The 18,914-nt window shown below is 27.1% G+C and overlaps 2 protein-coding genes across 2 annotated transcripts in view; one reads left to right on the top strand and one right to left on the bottom strand.

Annotated features, from left to right (window-relative positions):
- Positions 1-18,914, bottom strand: part of LOC142238081 (oxysterol-binding protein-related protein 9) — an 88,002-nt gene that overhangs the window by 60,253 nt on the left and 8,835 nt on the right. The window contains exon 2 of the mRNA XM_075309610.1: positions 1,415-1,543. Coding sequence (XP_075165725.1) covers positions 1,415-1,543 — 129 coding nt within the window. The remainder of the gene's footprint in view (positions 1-1,414; positions 1,544-18,914) is intronic.
- On the top strand, positions 1,837-11,824 carry LOC142238092 (very long chain fatty acid elongase 4). The gene is made up of 5 exons (XM_075309641.1): positions 1,837-1,972; positions 2,044-2,137; positions 6,638-6,731; positions 11,108-11,351; positions 11,477-11,824. The coding sequence occupies exons 1-5, from the start codon at positions 1,945-1,947 to the stop codon at positions 11,791-11,793; spliced, it is 777 nt and encodes a 258-aa protein (XP_075165756.1). The 5' UTR covers positions 1,837-1,944; the 3' UTR covers positions 11,794-11,824.

Genomic DNA, 18,914 nt, shown 5'->3' with positions numbered 1-18,914 from the left:
AAATAAAATTTTGACAAATTTTTCTATAGAAATAAAATTTTGACAAATTTTTCTATAGAAATAAAATTTTGACAAAATTTTCTATAGAACTAAAATTTTGACAAAATTTTCTATAGAAATAAAATTTTGACAAAATTTTCTATAGAAATAAAATTTTGACAAGATTTTCTATAGAAATAAAATTTTGACAAAAATTTCTATAGAAATAAAATTTTGACAAAATTTTCTATAGAAATAAACTTTGGACAAAATTTTGTATAGAAATAAAATTTTGACAAAATTTTCTATAGAAGTAAAGTTTTGACCAATTTTTCCATAGAAATAAAATTTTGACAAAATTTTCTATAGAAATAAAATTTCGACAAAATTTTCTATAGAAGTAAATTTTTGACAAATTTTTCGATAGAAATAAAGTTTTAACAAATTTTTCTATAGAAATAAAGTTTTAACAAATTTTTCTATAGAAATAAAATTTTGACAAATTTTTCTATAGAAATAAAATTTTGAAAAATTTTTCTATAGAAATAAAATTTTGACAAATTTTTCTATAGAAATAAAATTTTGACAAATTTTTCTATAGAAATAAAATTTTGACAAAATTTTCTATAGAACTAAAATTTTGACAAAATTTTCTATAGAAATAAAATTTTGACAAGATTTTCTATAGAAATAAAATTTTGACAAAAATTTCTATAGAAATAAAATTTTGACAAAATTTTCTATAGAAATAAACTTTTGACAAAATTTTGTATAGAAATAAAATTTTGACAAAATTTTCTATAGAAGTAAAGTTTTGACCAATTTTTCCATAGAAATAAAATTTTGACAAAATTTTCTATAGAAATAAAATTTCGACAAAATTTTCTATAGAAATAAAATTTGGACAAAATTTTCTATAGAAATAAAATTTGAGCAAAATTTTTTACAAAAAAATAGAATTTTGACAAAATTTTCTATAGAAATCAAATTTTGACAAAATTTTCTATAGAAATAAAATTTTGACAAAATTTTCTACAGGAATAAAATTTTGACAAATTTTTCCATAGAAACAAAATTTTGAAAAAAGTTTTTGTAGGAATAAAATTTTCTATTGAATAAAAAGTTGACAAAATTTTCTATAGAAATAAAATTTTGAAAAAATTTTCTATAGAAATGAAATTTTGACAAAATTTGCTATAGAAATAAAATTTTAACAATGCTTTCTATAAATTTATTGTTGGTTTGTTCTTCAATCATTGTTGTTTTTGATTTCAGCTTAAACCCATGCATTGACTAAACTACAAGTGTAGCTTAACCAACAATCAGAATATACCTGGCAAAGTTATTTTAAAATTTTCTATAGAAATAAATTTTTGACAAAATTTTCTATAGAAATAAAATTTTGACAAAATTTTCTATACTTCTTTGGACTTACCTGAAAGTGAAATGTCTTGTGATCTACAGTAATGGTAAATGTATTATCTTCTTGGTCATCAATGCCTATGACGGCATCTTTCAGCCTAACACAACCGCGTCGTACGCCTTTCATCATTTTCTCTTTAGACTGTAAGGAAAACATGAAAAAAACAAAAGCATGTTATTAACCTTTAGTTTGATAATTGTAATTGTGTAAAATTATGTACTTAATGCAAATATCCTATGTGTAAATATTTTAAAAATACCCATTTTATATTTGTATGCAGAATATCATTGTATTACAATTTCTTGTCAATGTATTTAGTGGTAGCAATTTGTACTTTAATTATTTTTTTTTGTATTTGGCGAACAACATACTTGCCGCACATATTGAATATGGTTCACTAAATTGAGGTTTAATCGAAGTTTTTAGTTGTTAAAAATTAAGCTATGAGATAACACCTAATTATACTCGCCTACCCTATGCTCTAGTATTCCGTTGTGATTCGTTCCAATCCTTGCGATAATTGGATAATAAAAAAAAACAACATGACCACATTACCAAATGAATTTCCCGGTTTGTATGGAGAAAAACAAAGACAATTTTTTAAATGTTTCATATATTATTTTATTTATTTTATTTTAAAGAAATGCAAGAAGAACGTTTCGGTCTGGGTTCACCAAAATTAATGTTATGGACAATAAGCGCATATTTGCTGTTTGTTTATAAAATTGGACCCAGGTAAGCACATTAAAACCAATTAAATATTCTAAGGGTGTGATCGTATTGGGCTAATATTTGACAAAAAATTTGGGGCAAACATATTTCCGAAATAACTGGGGACAATTTTTGAAAAATATTACCACCTTAAAATGTTATATTTGCAAGATATGTAGTTATTATTTATATTTATTTTTTTTTTAGTCTATGGAATATAAAGAATTTTCAATTCGAATAGAACCTTTTAAATGTCAATTGAATCCTTTTTCAAATCCAATGGATCCTTTTTCATTTCAAATGAAACTTTTTCAAATCAAATTAATATTTTTTTTATTTTTATTGAAATGTTGCCCTTATTTTTATTCGAATTCATATTTTAGATCATTGATGGTTGGGGTCTTCTTCTAAATTGTAAGTTAGTCCATACGGGGTTTTTCAGGGGGGTTTGAGGACAGATCAAGCAGAGCAGTTCAACCAGTATACTTAGGTTAGGTTAGGTTAGGTTAGGTTATGTGGCAGCCCGATGTATCAGGCTCACTTAGACTATTCAGTCCATTATGATACCACAGTGGTGAACTTCTCTCTTATCACTGAGTGCTGCCCAATTCCATGTTAAGCTCAATGACAAGGGACCTCCTTTTTATAGCCGATTCCGAACGGCGTTCCACATTCCAGTGAAACCACTTAGAGAAGCTTTGAAACCCTCAGAAATGTCACCAGCATTACTGAGGTGGGATAATCCACCACTGAAAAACTTTTTGGTCTTCGGTCGTAGCAGGAATCGAACCCACGACCTTGTGTATGCAAGGCGGGCATGCTAACCATTGCACCACGGTGGCTCCCTACCAGTATAATTCACGAAGATAAATTTAAAGATTTTACCTATGAAGACTATATCAGATTCTGGATTTATTAGAACCATTTTTGTTTGAGTTTTAGAGGAATCATTAACATTTCTTGTAAATGTGCAAGATAGTTATGAAATAACGTCTTGATTTGAAATCTTAAATCTGTAGATTTTCACCCGAGAAGTAAACTCTGGAAACTTTACATTGAGTTTCAAGCAATTTTCATGATCAGTGCGCCTTTTATACCCTCAAGAAGTGAACTCGGTCTATATGGTGGCATTACCAAATGGACCGATAAAAACTTAATCCGATACACATTTTTGTGAGCCTTAAATACCAGAATATTTACAATTTCAGACAAATCGGATAAAAACTACGGTATCTAGAAACCCAACGAGTTAAATCGTGAGATCGTTCTTATGGGGGCTATACTAAAATCTGTGGTCACAACCCTTAACAGCCTAACTCGAGTTATTAGCACCATCGTATTCAGCGTAACAGGTTGGCTGATAAGTCCCCGGTCTGACACATAGATGGCGTCGCTAGTATTAAATGCATATTATTTTTATATAGTAGAGATCTGCACAATTCCATTTGTTAATGCAGAGTACACGTGTACTTGCTAAATGAGTACATATATTTGAGAGAGTCGCAAAACAATTGGTACACATTTTAATAAACACCAAAAGCCACGAGTAATTTCTTGTTGCTACTCTGATGCCTTCACTACCAACAAACACATATTCCTCTTTCTATCTTATTGAAGTGTACTCAGAGTGATCACGTCGAGTATGTTGAGAGAACAAAACTTCATAGAGTACTCCATGTACCACGTGCAGTTTCAGAAATACAAGAAAACAGTTACTCTCCATAATATATGTTTTCGGATTGAAATATAGAACGGCAAACGTTAAGGTAAGTGTGTGACATACACAAATATATGAAATATGTGACATACATACATATCTGTGATTAATAATAATGGAAAGTTTTGCTTCGCACATAACTGAGCAATACTTGTGGTACCACGTGAAGTGAAGAGAATCCATGTTGTACTTTTTCTCAAGTACTTACATTTTTATTGTTCCTTTTTTTCGGAACACATATTGTTTCGGATAAGTACTTGGTGGTATTTGACAAGCAAGTGTTCTCTTCACTTCACTACTTGCGCTCTGAGAGAAAGACAGTGTATGTACTAGAGGTCTGCACAATTCCATTTGTAAATGCAGAGTACATGTGTACTTGCTACATGAGTACATCTATTTGAGAGAGTCGCAAAATAATTGGTACACATTTTGATGAACACCAAAAGCCACGAGTAACTTCTTGTTGCTACTCTGATGTCTTCACACCAACAAGCACATATTCCTCTTTCTCTCTTATTGGAGTGTACACAGAGTGATCACGTCGAGTATGTTGCGAGAACAAAACTTCATAGAGTACTCCATGTACCATGTGCAGTTTCAGAAATACAAAAAAAAAGTTACTCTCCATAATATATGTTTTTGGTTTGTTTAAAGAACGGCAAACGTTAAGGTAGGTGTGTGACATACATAAATATATGAAATATGTGAAATACATACATATCTATGATTAATAATAATGAAAAGTTTTGCTTCGCACATAACTGAGAATCCTGAGAAGAGAATCCATGTTGTACTTTTTCTCAAGTACTTACATTTGTATTGTTCCTTTATTTCGGAACACATATTGTTTCGGATAAGTACTTGGTGGTATTTGACAAGCAAGTGTTCTCTTCACTTCACTACTTGCGCTCTGAGGGAAAAACAGTGTATGTACTATATTCGACAGCGAATTGCTTAGATGTAGTGAAAAGTTATTCGATGCAGACCTCTAGTATGTACTATATTCGACAGCGAATTGCATACATGTATTGAAAAGTTATTCGATGCAGACTTCTATTATATAGTACCAACGTTCAAATGATTCGTGTCAAAATTTGTAAGTCAATTAGTTTGTGAGATAGAGCGTCTTTTGTGAAGCAACTTTTGTTATTGTGAAAAAATGGAAAAAAGGAATTTCGTGTTTTGATAAAATACTGTTTTCTGAAGGGAAAAAATACGGTGGAAGCAAAAACTTGGCTTGATAATGAGTTTCCGGATTCTGCCCCAGGGAAATCAACAATAATTGATTGGTATGCAAAATTCAAGCGTGGTGAAATGAGCACGGAGGACGGTGAACGCAGTGGACGCCCGAAAGAGGTGGTTACCGACGAAAACATCAAAAAATCCACAAAATGATTTTGAATGATCGTAAAATGAAGTTGATCGAGATAGCAGAGGTCTTAAAGATATCAAAGGAACGTGTTGGTCATATCATTCATCAAATTTGGATATGCGGAAGCTCTGTGGGTGCCGCGCGAGCTCACATTTGACCAAAAACAACAACGTGTTGATGATTCTGAGCGGTGTTTGCAGCTGTTAACACGTAATACACCCGAGTTTTTCTGTCGATATGTGGCAATGAAACATGGCTCCATCACTACACTCCTGAGTCCAATCGACTGTCGGCTGAGTGGACAGCGAACCGTCTCCGAAGCGTGGAAAGACTCAAAAGTCCGCTGGCAAAGTAATGGCCTCTGTTTTTTGGGATGCGCATGGAATAATTTTTATCGATTCTCTTGAGAAGGGAAAAACCATCAACAGTGAATATTATATGGCTTTATTGGAGCGTTTGTAGGTCGAAATCGCGGCAAAACGGTCCCATATGAAGAAGAAAAAAGTGTTGTTCCACCAAGACAACGCACCGTGCCACAAGTCATTGAGAACGATGGCAAAAATTCATGTATTGGGCTTCGAATTGCTTCCCCACCCACCATATTCTCCAGATCTGGCCCCCAGCGACTTTTTCTTGTTCTCAGACCTCAAACGGATGGCCGCAGAGAAAATGATGGCTGCAATGAAGAGGTGATCGCCGAAACTGAGGCCTATTTTGAGGCAAAACCGAAGGAGTACTACCAAAATGGTATCAAAAAATTGGAAGGAAGGTTATAATCGTTGTATCGCTCTTGAAGGGAACTATGTTGAATAGTTTTTATTATTCAACATAGTAGAATTTTGACAAAAAAATGTGTTTTTCTTTGTTAGACCGGGGACTTATCAGCCAGCCTGTTATTGATTGAATTCTATCAACATGTTGTCCCGAAGGGTGTTGGTTGATTAAATAAATAAATAAATATTTTATATAAAATATTACCATCAATAATAATTTAATAATTTAGACTACGATGAAATAAAATAATTTAAATAAATATTTTCAATTTCTTTCCAAATTGTATTCAACTATTTACGAGTAAATATCGTACCATGTATAATAGTGACCTTGTCCGACATATATGTTATAGGCCTAAGTCCTAGTTAAAATTCTAAAAGGGCTCTGACCCAGTTCATTCATATAATTCCTCACTGAATTCTGCAGAATGAAGAGAAAAGCAGTAAACGCTATTTCTGATAAGGGTAGATAAGCCTTGAAATCTCTACAGGAGCATTACTGAAGGGTTTCGTGTATTTGTCCGAATCTGGTTTTGATGATGGTGAACTATCCCCCATCGAACCTGACATTTTATATAGTAGAGACTTTGGCTATCGATATTGAATATAAATAAACTTTAATATTACATATTTCCTAATTAATTCATGCTTTCTTATTTTAGATATATGAAAAATCGGGAACCATACAAACTCAAAACATTCATATCGGTTTATAATGCATTCCAAGTATTAGCATGTATATATATTGTTCAACAGGTAAGTTTTTAAAGATTTTTATTTTTTCTTATTACGATAGAGCCAAGTTTTAAACATAATAGTGTATCTGAAGGGCAATTTTTTATCATTGATTGTGATTAACAATGTGAGTGGATCGAAACGAATATATTTTTTTCAATTTTGTTCATATTGGTTGGTAAGTTAACCCAAAGAAAATTTTTGTAGACACCAGGGTTGTGTAGTCGAGCCATTTTTGTACGACTCCGGCTCCAACTCCAGTATTTCTCATTAGCCTCGACTCCGACTCCGGGTAATGTAACTAAATCCAATCTCCACTCTAATGGTAATTCTATGTTAAAGGCTTCCAAAAATGTATGTGTCCAAGAGGACACTAATTTCTTAGCAAGTCTTAACTTTATCTCTAAAAGAACTCTATATTTCAAGCCAAATCGCAAGATGTCCACCTAAAATTCTTCAAATTGTATCTTAATCAAGAGAATTCTATGGTAGAAATCGATATTTTAATATGTTACAAATGCAATGTATGGTCATTAACCATCTAGTAGATAAAAAACAAATTTCCATCATTGGAAGTTGCAGCGCGATTACAGTCAACTTTCCATTTCTATATCACGGTGGAATTTCACCCATATGGTCTGAAAATTACAACAAAATCTTCAATAGAATCTAATTTATGCAAATATGTCTTCAGTTACAAACATTTGAAGTGCTTTAAAAAATTTCGTTTCGATGGAGTCGAGCAAAATTTCTAGGACTCCGGTTCCGAATCCAGAGCTCTTGTTACCCAGGTCAAATCTGAACATCGACTACAAATTTTCTATAGAAATAAACTTTGCACTTAATTTTCTATAGAAATAAAATTTTGACAAAATTTTCTATAGAAATAAAATTTTGACAAGATTTTCTATAGAAATAAAATTTTGACAAAATTTTCTTTAGAAATAAAATTTGCACTTAATTTTCTTAAGAAATAAAATTTGGACAAAATGTGGAAAAAAATTTCTATAAATATAATTTGGAGAAAATGTTGGCAAAATTTTCTATAGAAATAAAATTTTGACAAAATATTCTTTAGGAATAAAATGTTGACAAATTTTTCTATTGGAATAGGTTAGGTTAGGTTATGTGGCAGCCCGATGTATCAGGCTCACTTAGACTATTCAGTCCATTGTGATACCACAGTGGTGAACTTCTCTCTTATCACTGAGTGCTGCCCGATTCCATGTTAAACTCAATGACAAGGGACCTCCTTTTTATAGCCGAGTCCGAACGGCGTTCCACATTCTAGTGAAACCACTTAGAGAAGCTTTGAAACCCTCAGAAATGTCACCAGCATTACTGAGGTGGGATAATCCACCGCTGAAAAACTTTTTGGAATAACATTTTGACAAAATTTTGTATAGAAATAAAATTTGGACTAAATTTTTTATAAAAATAAAATTTTGACAAAATTTTGTATAGAAATAAAATTTTTACAAAATTTTGTATAGAAATACAATTTTGTATAGAAATAAAATTGTGACCAAATTTTTTATAGAAATACAATTTTAACAAAATTTTCTATAGGAATAAAATTGTCTATAGAAATAAAATTTTGACAAAATTTTCTATAGAAATAAAATTTTGAAAAAAAATTCTATAGAAATAAAATTTTGGCAAAATTTTCTATAGAAAGAAAATTTTGACAAAAATTTCGATAGAAATAAAATGTTGACAAAATTTTCTATAGAAATAATTTTTTTTAAATTGATAATTGTTGATAAAAACGACCTCGAGTATATAGACGGAAAAGTCTATATACAGTTCGAATATAATAAAAACATCCATACTATAAGAATTTTGACAAAATGTTCTATAGTAATAAAATTTGCACTTAATTTTCTTTAGAAATAAAATTTGGATAAAATGTGGAAAAATTTTTCTATAAATAAAATTCGGACAAAATATTCTATAGAAATAAACTTTTGACAAAATTCTCTGTAAAAATAAACTTTTGACAACATTTTCTATAGAAATAAAATTTTGTCAACATTTTCCATAGAAATAAAATTTTGTCAAAATTTTCTATAGAAATAAAATTTTGAGAAAATTTTCTATAGAAATAAAATTTGGACAAAATTTTCTATAAAAATAAAATTTGCACTTAATTTTCTTTAGAAATAAAATTTGCACTTAATTTTCTTTAGAAATAAAATTTGGACAAAATATGGAAAAAAATCTATAAATAAAATTTGGACAATATTTTCTATTGAAATAAACTTTTGACAATTTCTATCTATAGAAATAAAATTTTGTCAAAATTTTCTATAGCTATAAAATTTTGAGAAAATTTTCTATAGAAATAAAAGTTGGACTAAATTTTCTATAAAAATAAAAATTTTGACAAAATCTTCTATAGAAATAAAATTTTGACAAAATTTTCTATAGAAATACAATTTTGACAAAATTTTCTATAGGAATAAAATTGTCTATAGAAATAAAATTTTGACAAAATTTTCTATAGAAATAAAAATTTGACAACATTTTCTATAGAAATAAAATTTAGACAAAATTTTCTATAGAAATAAAATTTTTTATTTCCATAGAAAATTTTGACAAAATTTTCGATAGAAATAAAATGTGGACAAAATTTGCCATAGAAATAAAATTTGGACTAAATTTTCTATAGAAATAAAATTTGGACTAAATTTTCTGTGGAAATAAAATTTGGACAAAATTTTCTATTTGTGATAGATATAAAATTTTCCATAGATATAACATTTTATGTGTGTGAAAATAAATTATAATGGATCTCGTTATAAAATCACAAAATAAGCGCCCCCTATATGTCAAATTTGGAACTAAATTTACATTATAATGGATTTATGGTCCAAAAGTAATTGTAACAAAATGCACAAAACGCGTAAATTAGTTAAATAACATCTACCAACCAACACAAGCCTTGTGTTCCAGACCCGCCCACATATTTCCATTTGGAAGTATTTTGGAAATTTCTCTCCAGGATGAGTGGGTCTAACACAAAGTGGGCAATATCTCGGCTCCCCAGCGGGTCTGGAACATATGAGTTATTTGCTTGAGTAGATCTCGGTTTCTACTTCCATTCCACGTTGGTTTGGTCAGCCCACATATTTCCGTTTGGAAGAAATTTTGAGATTTCTGTCCAGGATGAGTGGCCCATAAACTTAAAGTGGTCAATATCTCGGCTCCCCAGCGGGACTGGAACACAAGGTTTGTGTTTTTCGGTAGATGTAGATTTCTACTTCCATTCCCCGTTGGTTTTGTCAACCCACATATTTCCATTTGGAAGAAATTTTGAGATTTCTCTCCAGGATGAGTGGGTCAAAACACAAAGTGGGCAATATCTCGGCTCCCCAGCGGGTCTGGAACACATGAGTTATGTACTTGAGTAGATCTCGGTTTCTACTTCTATTCCACGTTGGTTTGGTCAGCCCACATATTTCCGTTTGGAAGAAATTTGGAAATTGCTCTCCAGGATGAGTGGTTCATAACACAAAGTGGCCAATATCTCGGATCTCCAGCGGGTCTGGAACACAAGGCTTGTGTTGGTTGGTAGATCCCGATTTCTACTTCCATTCCCAGTTGGTTTGGCAACCCACACTTGTCAGTCTGTGACCCACTGTATAAAAGTGGCCATATCTCCATACCACTGATTGTTATGGAGTATTGGTACACCTTTTTGGATAGATTTCGACCTATATTATACAATTTGATGTTATTTTAACTAATTTGCGCGTTTTGTGCATTTTGTCACAATTATTGTTTGACCATAAATCCATTATAATGTAACTTTAATTCCAAATGTGACATATAGGGGGCGCTCATTTTGTGATTTTATAACGAGATCCACATTAAATTTTGTAAAATATTTTTTTTCTGTTTGGCAGTTTTTTAGTAAAATATTCTCCAAATTTTGGTATGTTATTTTTGGCTCGAGTGGCAATAGTGATCTTATTAGGAATACAAAAATTGAGTTGGTTTCCGTATTGAGTTTTTGGGGTTTTTCGTCACGGCATCCATATATTGTCAGAAAGATGGGATAAAGTAGTAGATAGCAATGGCCAATACTTCGGTTGATCAGTCTGTTACGATTTTTTTCGGAATAAATTCAAAAAACTTTTGAAAAAAAATCCACTTCCAATATTTATTTATTGCATAGAAAATAAAGTGAAAATAATGAGAAGTTCTATAAAGGCATTAGATGTATGTATACGAAAAGTCATTGGAATCCTAGTTATAGTCGTTCTCGAAAGTCTGTAGGTTTTATTTATATTGATTATAATAAATTAAATATTTTCATATTTTTTTCATAGATATAATAACATAATTTTTTGACAAAATAATAATGATGACCTATATTTTTTTGTAATTTCCAGGTTTGGATTTTGACATCATCAGATATTTTCGATTTCACCATATGTACTTTATACGAAAGAAATACTCCAATACGCAAGAGATTCGAAGATGTGTTATCATTCACATTTTGGCTCAAAATTGTAGAATTAACCGATACAATTTGTTTTGTGCTAAAGAAAAAACAAAACCAAATAACTCCATTACATGTCTTTCATCACACGGTTACAATGACATTAGTGTATTTGGGGGCCGTATATCATAAAGGTAAGCGTGTATTATTCGGTATTATTTCAGAGCAAAATTTTACTTGTAACACTTATTATAAGAAATAAATGTAAATTGATATATATTAAATTTACACATATTCCTCTTTCTATTATCATCAACAGGACAATCAGCTCTATTTCCCATATTTGTGAATAGTGTCATTCACATAATTATGTATTCGTACTATTTGCTGGCAAATATATATGGTCCTGAATTTATGAAACGGCTAATAGTGATCAAAAAGTCGATTACTACTCTACAGATGATACAGTTTACGCTCATATTAACGCATACTTTGGTCACGTGGCGATATTGTAAGATTTCATTTGCTCTCACAGCCTATTTCTTAGTTATAGTCACAATTATATTTTATGGCTTCTATGATTTTTATAAAAAATCCTATCAGGAAAACAATGATACAAAAATTAAGAAGAAATAATTTAAAGTAAAATAAAATATAGACCACTCAACGATATTTTGTTTTATTTCAAGTCCAATGAATTACGATAACCACATTTTATACTGTAGATAACTAAGTGATTTTAATTAACGTTAATTGGTAAATCAAAGTTTAGCGTATTTTTGTTATTATGGGGAGAGGTGGGAATTTCATTCAGATTAGCCCAGTTGGAAATATTTCTTATCTAAAAGTGACACGTAACTAAATAGATTAAAGTTTCCCTGAATCACAAGAAAACAGTAAAATGTTAAAGAGATTATTAAAAAAATGAGGATTGTTAGCAAAACAAAATCTTCAAAACTAAAAAAAAGATATATTATAAAATTACAAATTTTTAGGATAGGTTACCCAACAGAAAAATTGACAACATGCTTTAGCGCGTGTACATCGTATACATCCAACACATAACCACAAATCTACCCATTTTAAAAAATCATATTTTGAAATTTTTGATCAAATTTTTGTGGTTAGTATGGGAGCAATCGTGGTGCAATGTTTAGCATGCCCGCCTTGCATACACAAGGTCGTGGGTTAGATTCCTACCTCGACCGAACACCAAAAAGTTTTTCATCGGTGGATTATCCCACCTCAGTAATGCTGGTGACATTTCTGAGGGTTTCAAAGCTTCTCTAAGTGGTTTCACTGCAATGTGGAAAGCCGTTCGGACTCGGCTATAAAAAGGAGGTCCCTTGTCATTGAGCTTAACATGGAAACGGGTAGCACTCAGTGATAAGAGAGAAGTTCACCAATGTGGAATCACAATGGACTGAATAGTCTAATTGAGCCTGATACATCGGGCTGCCACCTAACCTAACCTAACGTACGAAAAAGTTTTTTCTTTTCGAATTAATGAATGACAAAAGACAATTTTGTCAAAATTTTGTTTCTATTGAAAATTACGCCAAAATTTTTTCTCTAGAATATTTTGTCAAAATGTTTTCTCTAGAAAATTTTGTCAAAATTTTATTTCTATAGAAAATTTTGTCAACATTTTATGTCTATGGAAAATTTTGTCAAAATGTTATTTCTTTAGAAAATTTTATTTCTATATAAAATTTTGTCAAAATGTTATTTCTATAGAAAATGTTGTCAAAATTTTATTTCTATAGAAAATTTTGTCAATTTTTTTTCTACAGAAAATTTTGTCAGAATTTTATTTCTATAAAAAAATTTGTCAAAATTTCATTTCTATAGATTTTTTTTCAAAATCTCATTTCTATAGAAAATGTTGTCAAAACTTTTTTCTATAGAAAATTCTATCAAAATTTTATTTCTATAGAACAATTTGTCAAAACTGTATTTCTATAGAAATTTTGAACTTTTTTTTGTAGTTTTGATTTCAGCTTAAAACCATGTGTTGACTAAACTACATGAGTAGCTTAATCAACAGAGGAAAAGCCTATTTGTCAAATTAGTTTGGGCAAAGCCCTATAGACTGCAAGATGGTTGGATGGACGGCCGTTTCGGAATTACCACATTCCGCATTAGCTCCTCTACTTTCAGCGAAACTATCAACCAATTATCAGAATATATTTGAGCACTTCACTAAACACAAAGTGAATTACACTTTATAGAAATTAAATTATATAGATATAAAATTTTGCCAAATTTTATTTCTATAGAAAATTTTGTCAAAATTTTATTTCTAAAGAAAATTATCTCAAAATCTTATTTTCATAGGAAATTTGGTCAACATTTCATTTCTATAGAAAATTTGGTCAACATTTTATTTCTTTAGAAACTTTTGTCAAAATTTCATTTCTATACGAAACTTTTGTCAAAATTTCATTTCTATACGAAACTTTTTCAAAATTTTATTTCTAAGAAAATTTTGCCAAAATTTTATTTCCATAGAAAATTTTGTCAAAATGTTATTTCTATAGAAAATTCTGTCAAAATTTTATTTCTATAGAAAATTTTGTCATAATTTTATTTCCATAGAAAATTTTGTCAAAATTTTATTTCTATAGAATATTTTGTCAAAATTTTATTTCTATAGAAAATTTTGTCAAAATTTTATTTCTAAAGAAAATTATTTGGTCAACATTTCATTTCTATAGAAAATTTGGTCAATATTTTATTTCTTTAGAAAATTTTGTCAAAATTTTATTTCTATACGAAATTTTTTTAAATTTTATTTCTATAGAAAATTTTGCCAAAATTTTATTTCTATAGAAAATTTTGCCAACATTTTATTTCTATAGAAAATTTTGTCAAAATGGTATTTCTATAGAAAATTTTGTCAAAATTTTATTTCCATAGAAAATTTTATCAAAATTTTATTTCTATAGAAAATTTTGCCAAAATTTTATTTCTATGGAAAATTTTGTCAAAATTTTATTTCTATAGAACATTTTGTCAAAATTTTATTTCTATAGAAAATTTTGTCAACATTTTATTTCTATAGAAAATTTTGTCAAAATGTTATTTCTTTAGAAAATTTTGTAAATAACATATTTCATTTCTATACATTTTTTTCAAAATTTTATTTCTAAGATAATTTTGTCAAAATTTTATTTCTATAGAAAATTATCTTAAATTTTTATTTCTATAGAAAATTTTCTCAAAATTTTATTTCTATAGAAAATTTTGTCAAAATTTTATTTCTATAGAAAAATTTGTCAAAATTTTATTTCTATAGAAAATTTTGTCAAAATTTTATTTCTATAGAAAATTTTGTCAAAATTTTATTTCTATAGAAAATTTTGTCAAATTTTATTTGTATAAAAAATTTTGTCAAAATTTATTTGTATAGAAAATTTTCTCAAAATTTTATTACTATAGAAAATGTCAAAATTTTATGTCTATGGAACATTTTTTCAAAATTTTATGTCTATGGAAATTTTTTCAAAATTTTATGTCTATGGAAAATTTTGTCAAAATGTTATTTCTTTAAAAAATTTTATTTCTAAGAAAATTTTATCAAAATGTTATTTCTATAGTAAATTTTATCAAAATGTTATTTCTATAGAAAATGTTGTCAAAATTTTATTTCTATAGAAAATTTGTCATTTTTTTTTTACAGAAAATTTTGTCAAAATTTTATTTCTATAAAAAAATTTGTCAAAATTTCATTTCTATAGATTTTTTTCAAAATCTCATTTCTATAGAAAATGTTGTCAAAACTTTTTTTCTATAGATAATTTTATCAAAATTTTATTTCTATAGAACATTTTGTCAAAATTGTATTTCTATAGAAATTTAAAATTTTTTTTTTTTTTAGTTTTGATTTCAGCTTAAAACCATGTGTTGACTAAACTACAACAGTAGCGTAACCAACAGAGGAAAAGTATATTTGTCAAATTTGTTTTGGCAAAGCCTGCAAGATGGTTGGATGGACGGCCGTTTCGGAATTACCACATTCCGCATTAGCATCCTCTACTTGCAGCGAAACTATCAACCAATTATCAGAATATATTCGGACACTTCACTAAACACAAAGTGAATTACACTTTATAGAAATAAAATTATATAGAAATAAAATTTTGCCAAATTTTATTTCTATAGAATTTTTTTCAACATTTTTTTTCTATGGAACATTTTCTCAAAATTTTATTTCTATAGGAAATTTTCTCAAAATTTTATTTTTATAGAAAATTTTGTCAAAATTTTATTTCTAATGAAAATCATCTCAAAATCTTATTGTCATAGAAAATTTTGTCAAAATTTCATTTCTATACGAAATATTTTCAAAATTTTATTTCTAAGAAAATGTTGTCAAAATTTTATTTCTATAGAAAATTTTGTCAAAATTTTATTTCTATAGAAAATTTTGTCAAAATTTTATTTCTATAGAAAATTTTGTCAACATTTTATTTCTATAGGAAATTTTGTCAAAATTTTATTTCTATAGAAAATTTTATCAAAATTTTATTTCTATAGAAAATTTTGCCAAAATTTTATTTCTATAGAAAATTTTGTCAAAATTTTATTTCTATAGATAATTTTGTCAAAATTTTATTTCTATAGAAACTTTTGTCAAAATTGTATTTCTATAGAAAATTTTGACAAAATTTTATTTCTATAGAAAATTTTGTCAAAATTTTATTTCTATAGAATATTTTGTCAAAAATTTATTTCTATAGAAAATTTTCTCAAAATTTTATTTTTATAGAAAATTTTCTCAGATTTCTATTTCTATAGAAAATTTGGTCAAAATTTTATTTCTAAAGAAAATTATCTCAAAATCTTATTTTCATAGAAAATTTGGTCAACATTTTATTTCTATAGAAAATTTTGCCAAAATTTTATTTCTATAGAAAATTTTGTCAAAATGATATTTCTATAGAAAATTTTGTCAAAATTTTATTTCTATAAACAATTTTGTCAAAATTTTATTTCTGTAGAAAATTTTGTCAAAATTTTATTTCTATAGAAAAATTTGTCAAAATTTTATTTCTATAGAACATTTTGTCAAAATTTTATGTCTATAGAAAATTTTGTCAAATTTTATTTCTATAGAAAATTTTGTCATAATGTTATTTCTTTAGAAAATTTTGTAAATAACATATTTCATTTCTACACAATTTTTTATCAAAATTTTATTTCTAAGATAATTTTGTCAAAATTTTGTTTCTAAGATAATTTTGTCAAAATTTTATTTCTATAGAAAATTTTCTCAAAATTTTATTTCTATTGAAAATTTTCTCAAAATTTTATTTCTATAGAAAATTTTCTCAAAATTTTATTTCTATAGAAAATTGTATCAAAATTTTATTTCTATAGAAAATTTTGTCAAATTTTATTTGTATAGAAAATTTTGTCAAAATTTATTTGTATAGAAAATTTTCTCAAAATTTTATTACTATAGAAAATGTCCAAATTTTATTTCTATAGAAAATCTTGTCAAAATTTTATGTCTATGGAAAATTTTTTCAAAATTTTATGTCTATGGAAACTTTTTCAAAATTTTATGTCTATGGAAAATTTTGTCAAAATGTTATTTCTTTAAAAAATTTTATGAAAATTTTATTTCTAAGAAAATTTTATCAAAATGTTATTTCTATAGAAAATTTTATCAAAATGTTATTTCTATAGAAAATTTGTCATTTTTTTTACAGAAAATTTTGTCAAAATTTTATTTCTCTAAAAAAATTTGTCAAAATTTCATTTCTATAGATTTTTTTTCAAAATCTCATTTCTATAGAAAATGTTGTCAAAACTTTTTTCTATAGAAAATTGTATCAACATTTTATTTCTATAGAACATTTTGTCAAAATTGTATTTCTATAGAAATTAAAAAATTTTTTTTTTAGTTTTGATTTCAGCTTAAAACCATGTGTTGACTAAACTACAAGAGTAGCGTAACCAACAGAGGAAAAGTATATTTGTCAAATTTGTTTGGGCAAAGCTTGCAAGATGGTTGGATGGACGGCCGTTTCGGAATTACCACATTCCGCATTAGCATCCTCTACTTGCAGCGAAACTATCAACCAATTATCAGGATATATTCGGACACTTCACCAAACACAAAGTGAATTACACTTTATAGAAATAAAATTATATAGAAATAAAATTTTGCCAAATTTTATTTCTATGGGAATTTGATTCAACATTTTTTTTCTATGGAACATTTTCTCAAAATTTTATTTCTATAGGAAATTTTCTCAAAATTTTATTTTTATAGAAAATTCTATAGAAAATTTTGTCAAAATTTTATTTCTAAAGAAAATCATCTCAAAATTTTATTGTCATAGAAAATTTTGTCAAAATTTCATTTCTATACGAAATATTTTCAAGATTTTATTTCTAAGAAAAACTTGTCAAAATTTTATTTCTACACAGAAAAAAAATTCACGAAAATTTTTCCAATTAAAATGTTAATTGAGTTTTAAAAAATATTCAATTAAAAATTTAATTGAATCAACAAATTTTTTAATTGAAATAAAAATCAATCACACAAATTAATAGTATCAATTAAATTTTTAATTGAATCAATTAATTTTTTAATTGAATGCCAATTAATTTTTTAATTGATACTATCATTTCTGTGATTGAAGACACTTCAATTAAAAAATTAATTGGATCAATTAATTTCGTGATTGAATCAGAAAAAATTTTTTTTGTGTGTATAGAAAATTTTGTCAAAATTTTATTTCTATAGAAAATTTTGTCAAAATTTTATTTCTATAGAAAATTTTGTCAAAATTTTATTTCTATAGAAAATTTTGTCAAAATTTTATTTCTATAGAAAATTTTGTCAAAATTTTCTTTCTATAGCAAATTTGGTCAAAATTTATTTCTATAGAAAATGAAAATGAAATTATTTTATTTCTATAGAAAATTTTGTCAAAATTTATTTCTATAAACAATTTTGTCAAAATTTTATTTCTATAGAAAATTTTGTCAAGACTTTATTTCTATAGAAAATGTTGCCAAATTTTATTTTCTACACAAAATGCTTCAACATTTTTGTCTATGGAACATTTTGTCAAAATATTATTTCTATAGAAAATTTTGTCAAATTTTTACTTCTATAGAAATTTTTCTCAAAATTTTATTTCTATAGAAAATTTTGTCAAAATTGTATTTCTAAAGAAAATTTTCTTAAAATCTTATTTTAATAGGAAATTTTTTTAAAATTTTATTTCTATAAAAAAATTTTGTCAAAATTTCATTTCTATATAAAATATTGCCAAAATTTCATTTCTGTAGAAAATTTTATCAAAATTTTATTTTTATAGAAAATGTTGTCAAAAGTTTATTTGCATAGAAAATTTTGTCAAAATTTTATTTTTTACAGAAAATGTTGTCAAAATTTTATTTCTATAGAAAATTCAAGTACCTCTTAGCGAGAGAGGCATGTTTTGCAAATCTACCAAAATATAAATAACTCTACCAATTTACCAAACAGTAAAAAAATCTACCACTTTTGGTAGAATTCTACCTACTGTGGTAACTGTGTTGACTATCTCCAGCTACTACTTTGAGTCACGATTGTCATGGCAATTTCGCATCACCGAAGGTAGGTATAGCTAATAGATTTACAATGAACTACAATTATATATTTTGTACAACCGATTTGTGTAATGTGTTCTATCTATATATTATATTATTATATTATATATAACCTAACCTAACCTAAGGTAGTTTTAGTATTA

Source organism: Haematobia irritans, chromosome 5 (genome assembly GCF_050003625.1).
Source record: "Haematobia irritans isolate KBUSLIRL chromosome 5, ASM5000362v1, whole genome shotgun sequence".
NCBI classification, from domain to species: domain Eukaryota; kingdom Metazoa; phylum Arthropoda; class Insecta; order Diptera; family Muscidae; genus Haematobia; species Haematobia irritans.
The sequence above is the reverse complement of the archived record's forward strand: the minus strand, read 5'-3'. Positions and strand labels throughout refer to the sequence as shown.

Coding starts and splice junctions, on each gene's coding strand:
- LOC142238092 (XM_075309641.1), top strand. CDS start 1,945: ATGACCACATTACCAAATGAATTTCCCG. Junction 1,973..2,043: donor ATTACCAAATGAATTTCCCG/GTTTGTATGGAG, acceptor TTTATTTTAAAG/AAATGCAAGAAGAACGTTTC. Junction 6,732..11,107: donor GTATATATATTGTTCAACAG/GTAAGTTTTTAA, acceptor TGTAATTTCCAG/GTTTGGATTTTGACATCATC.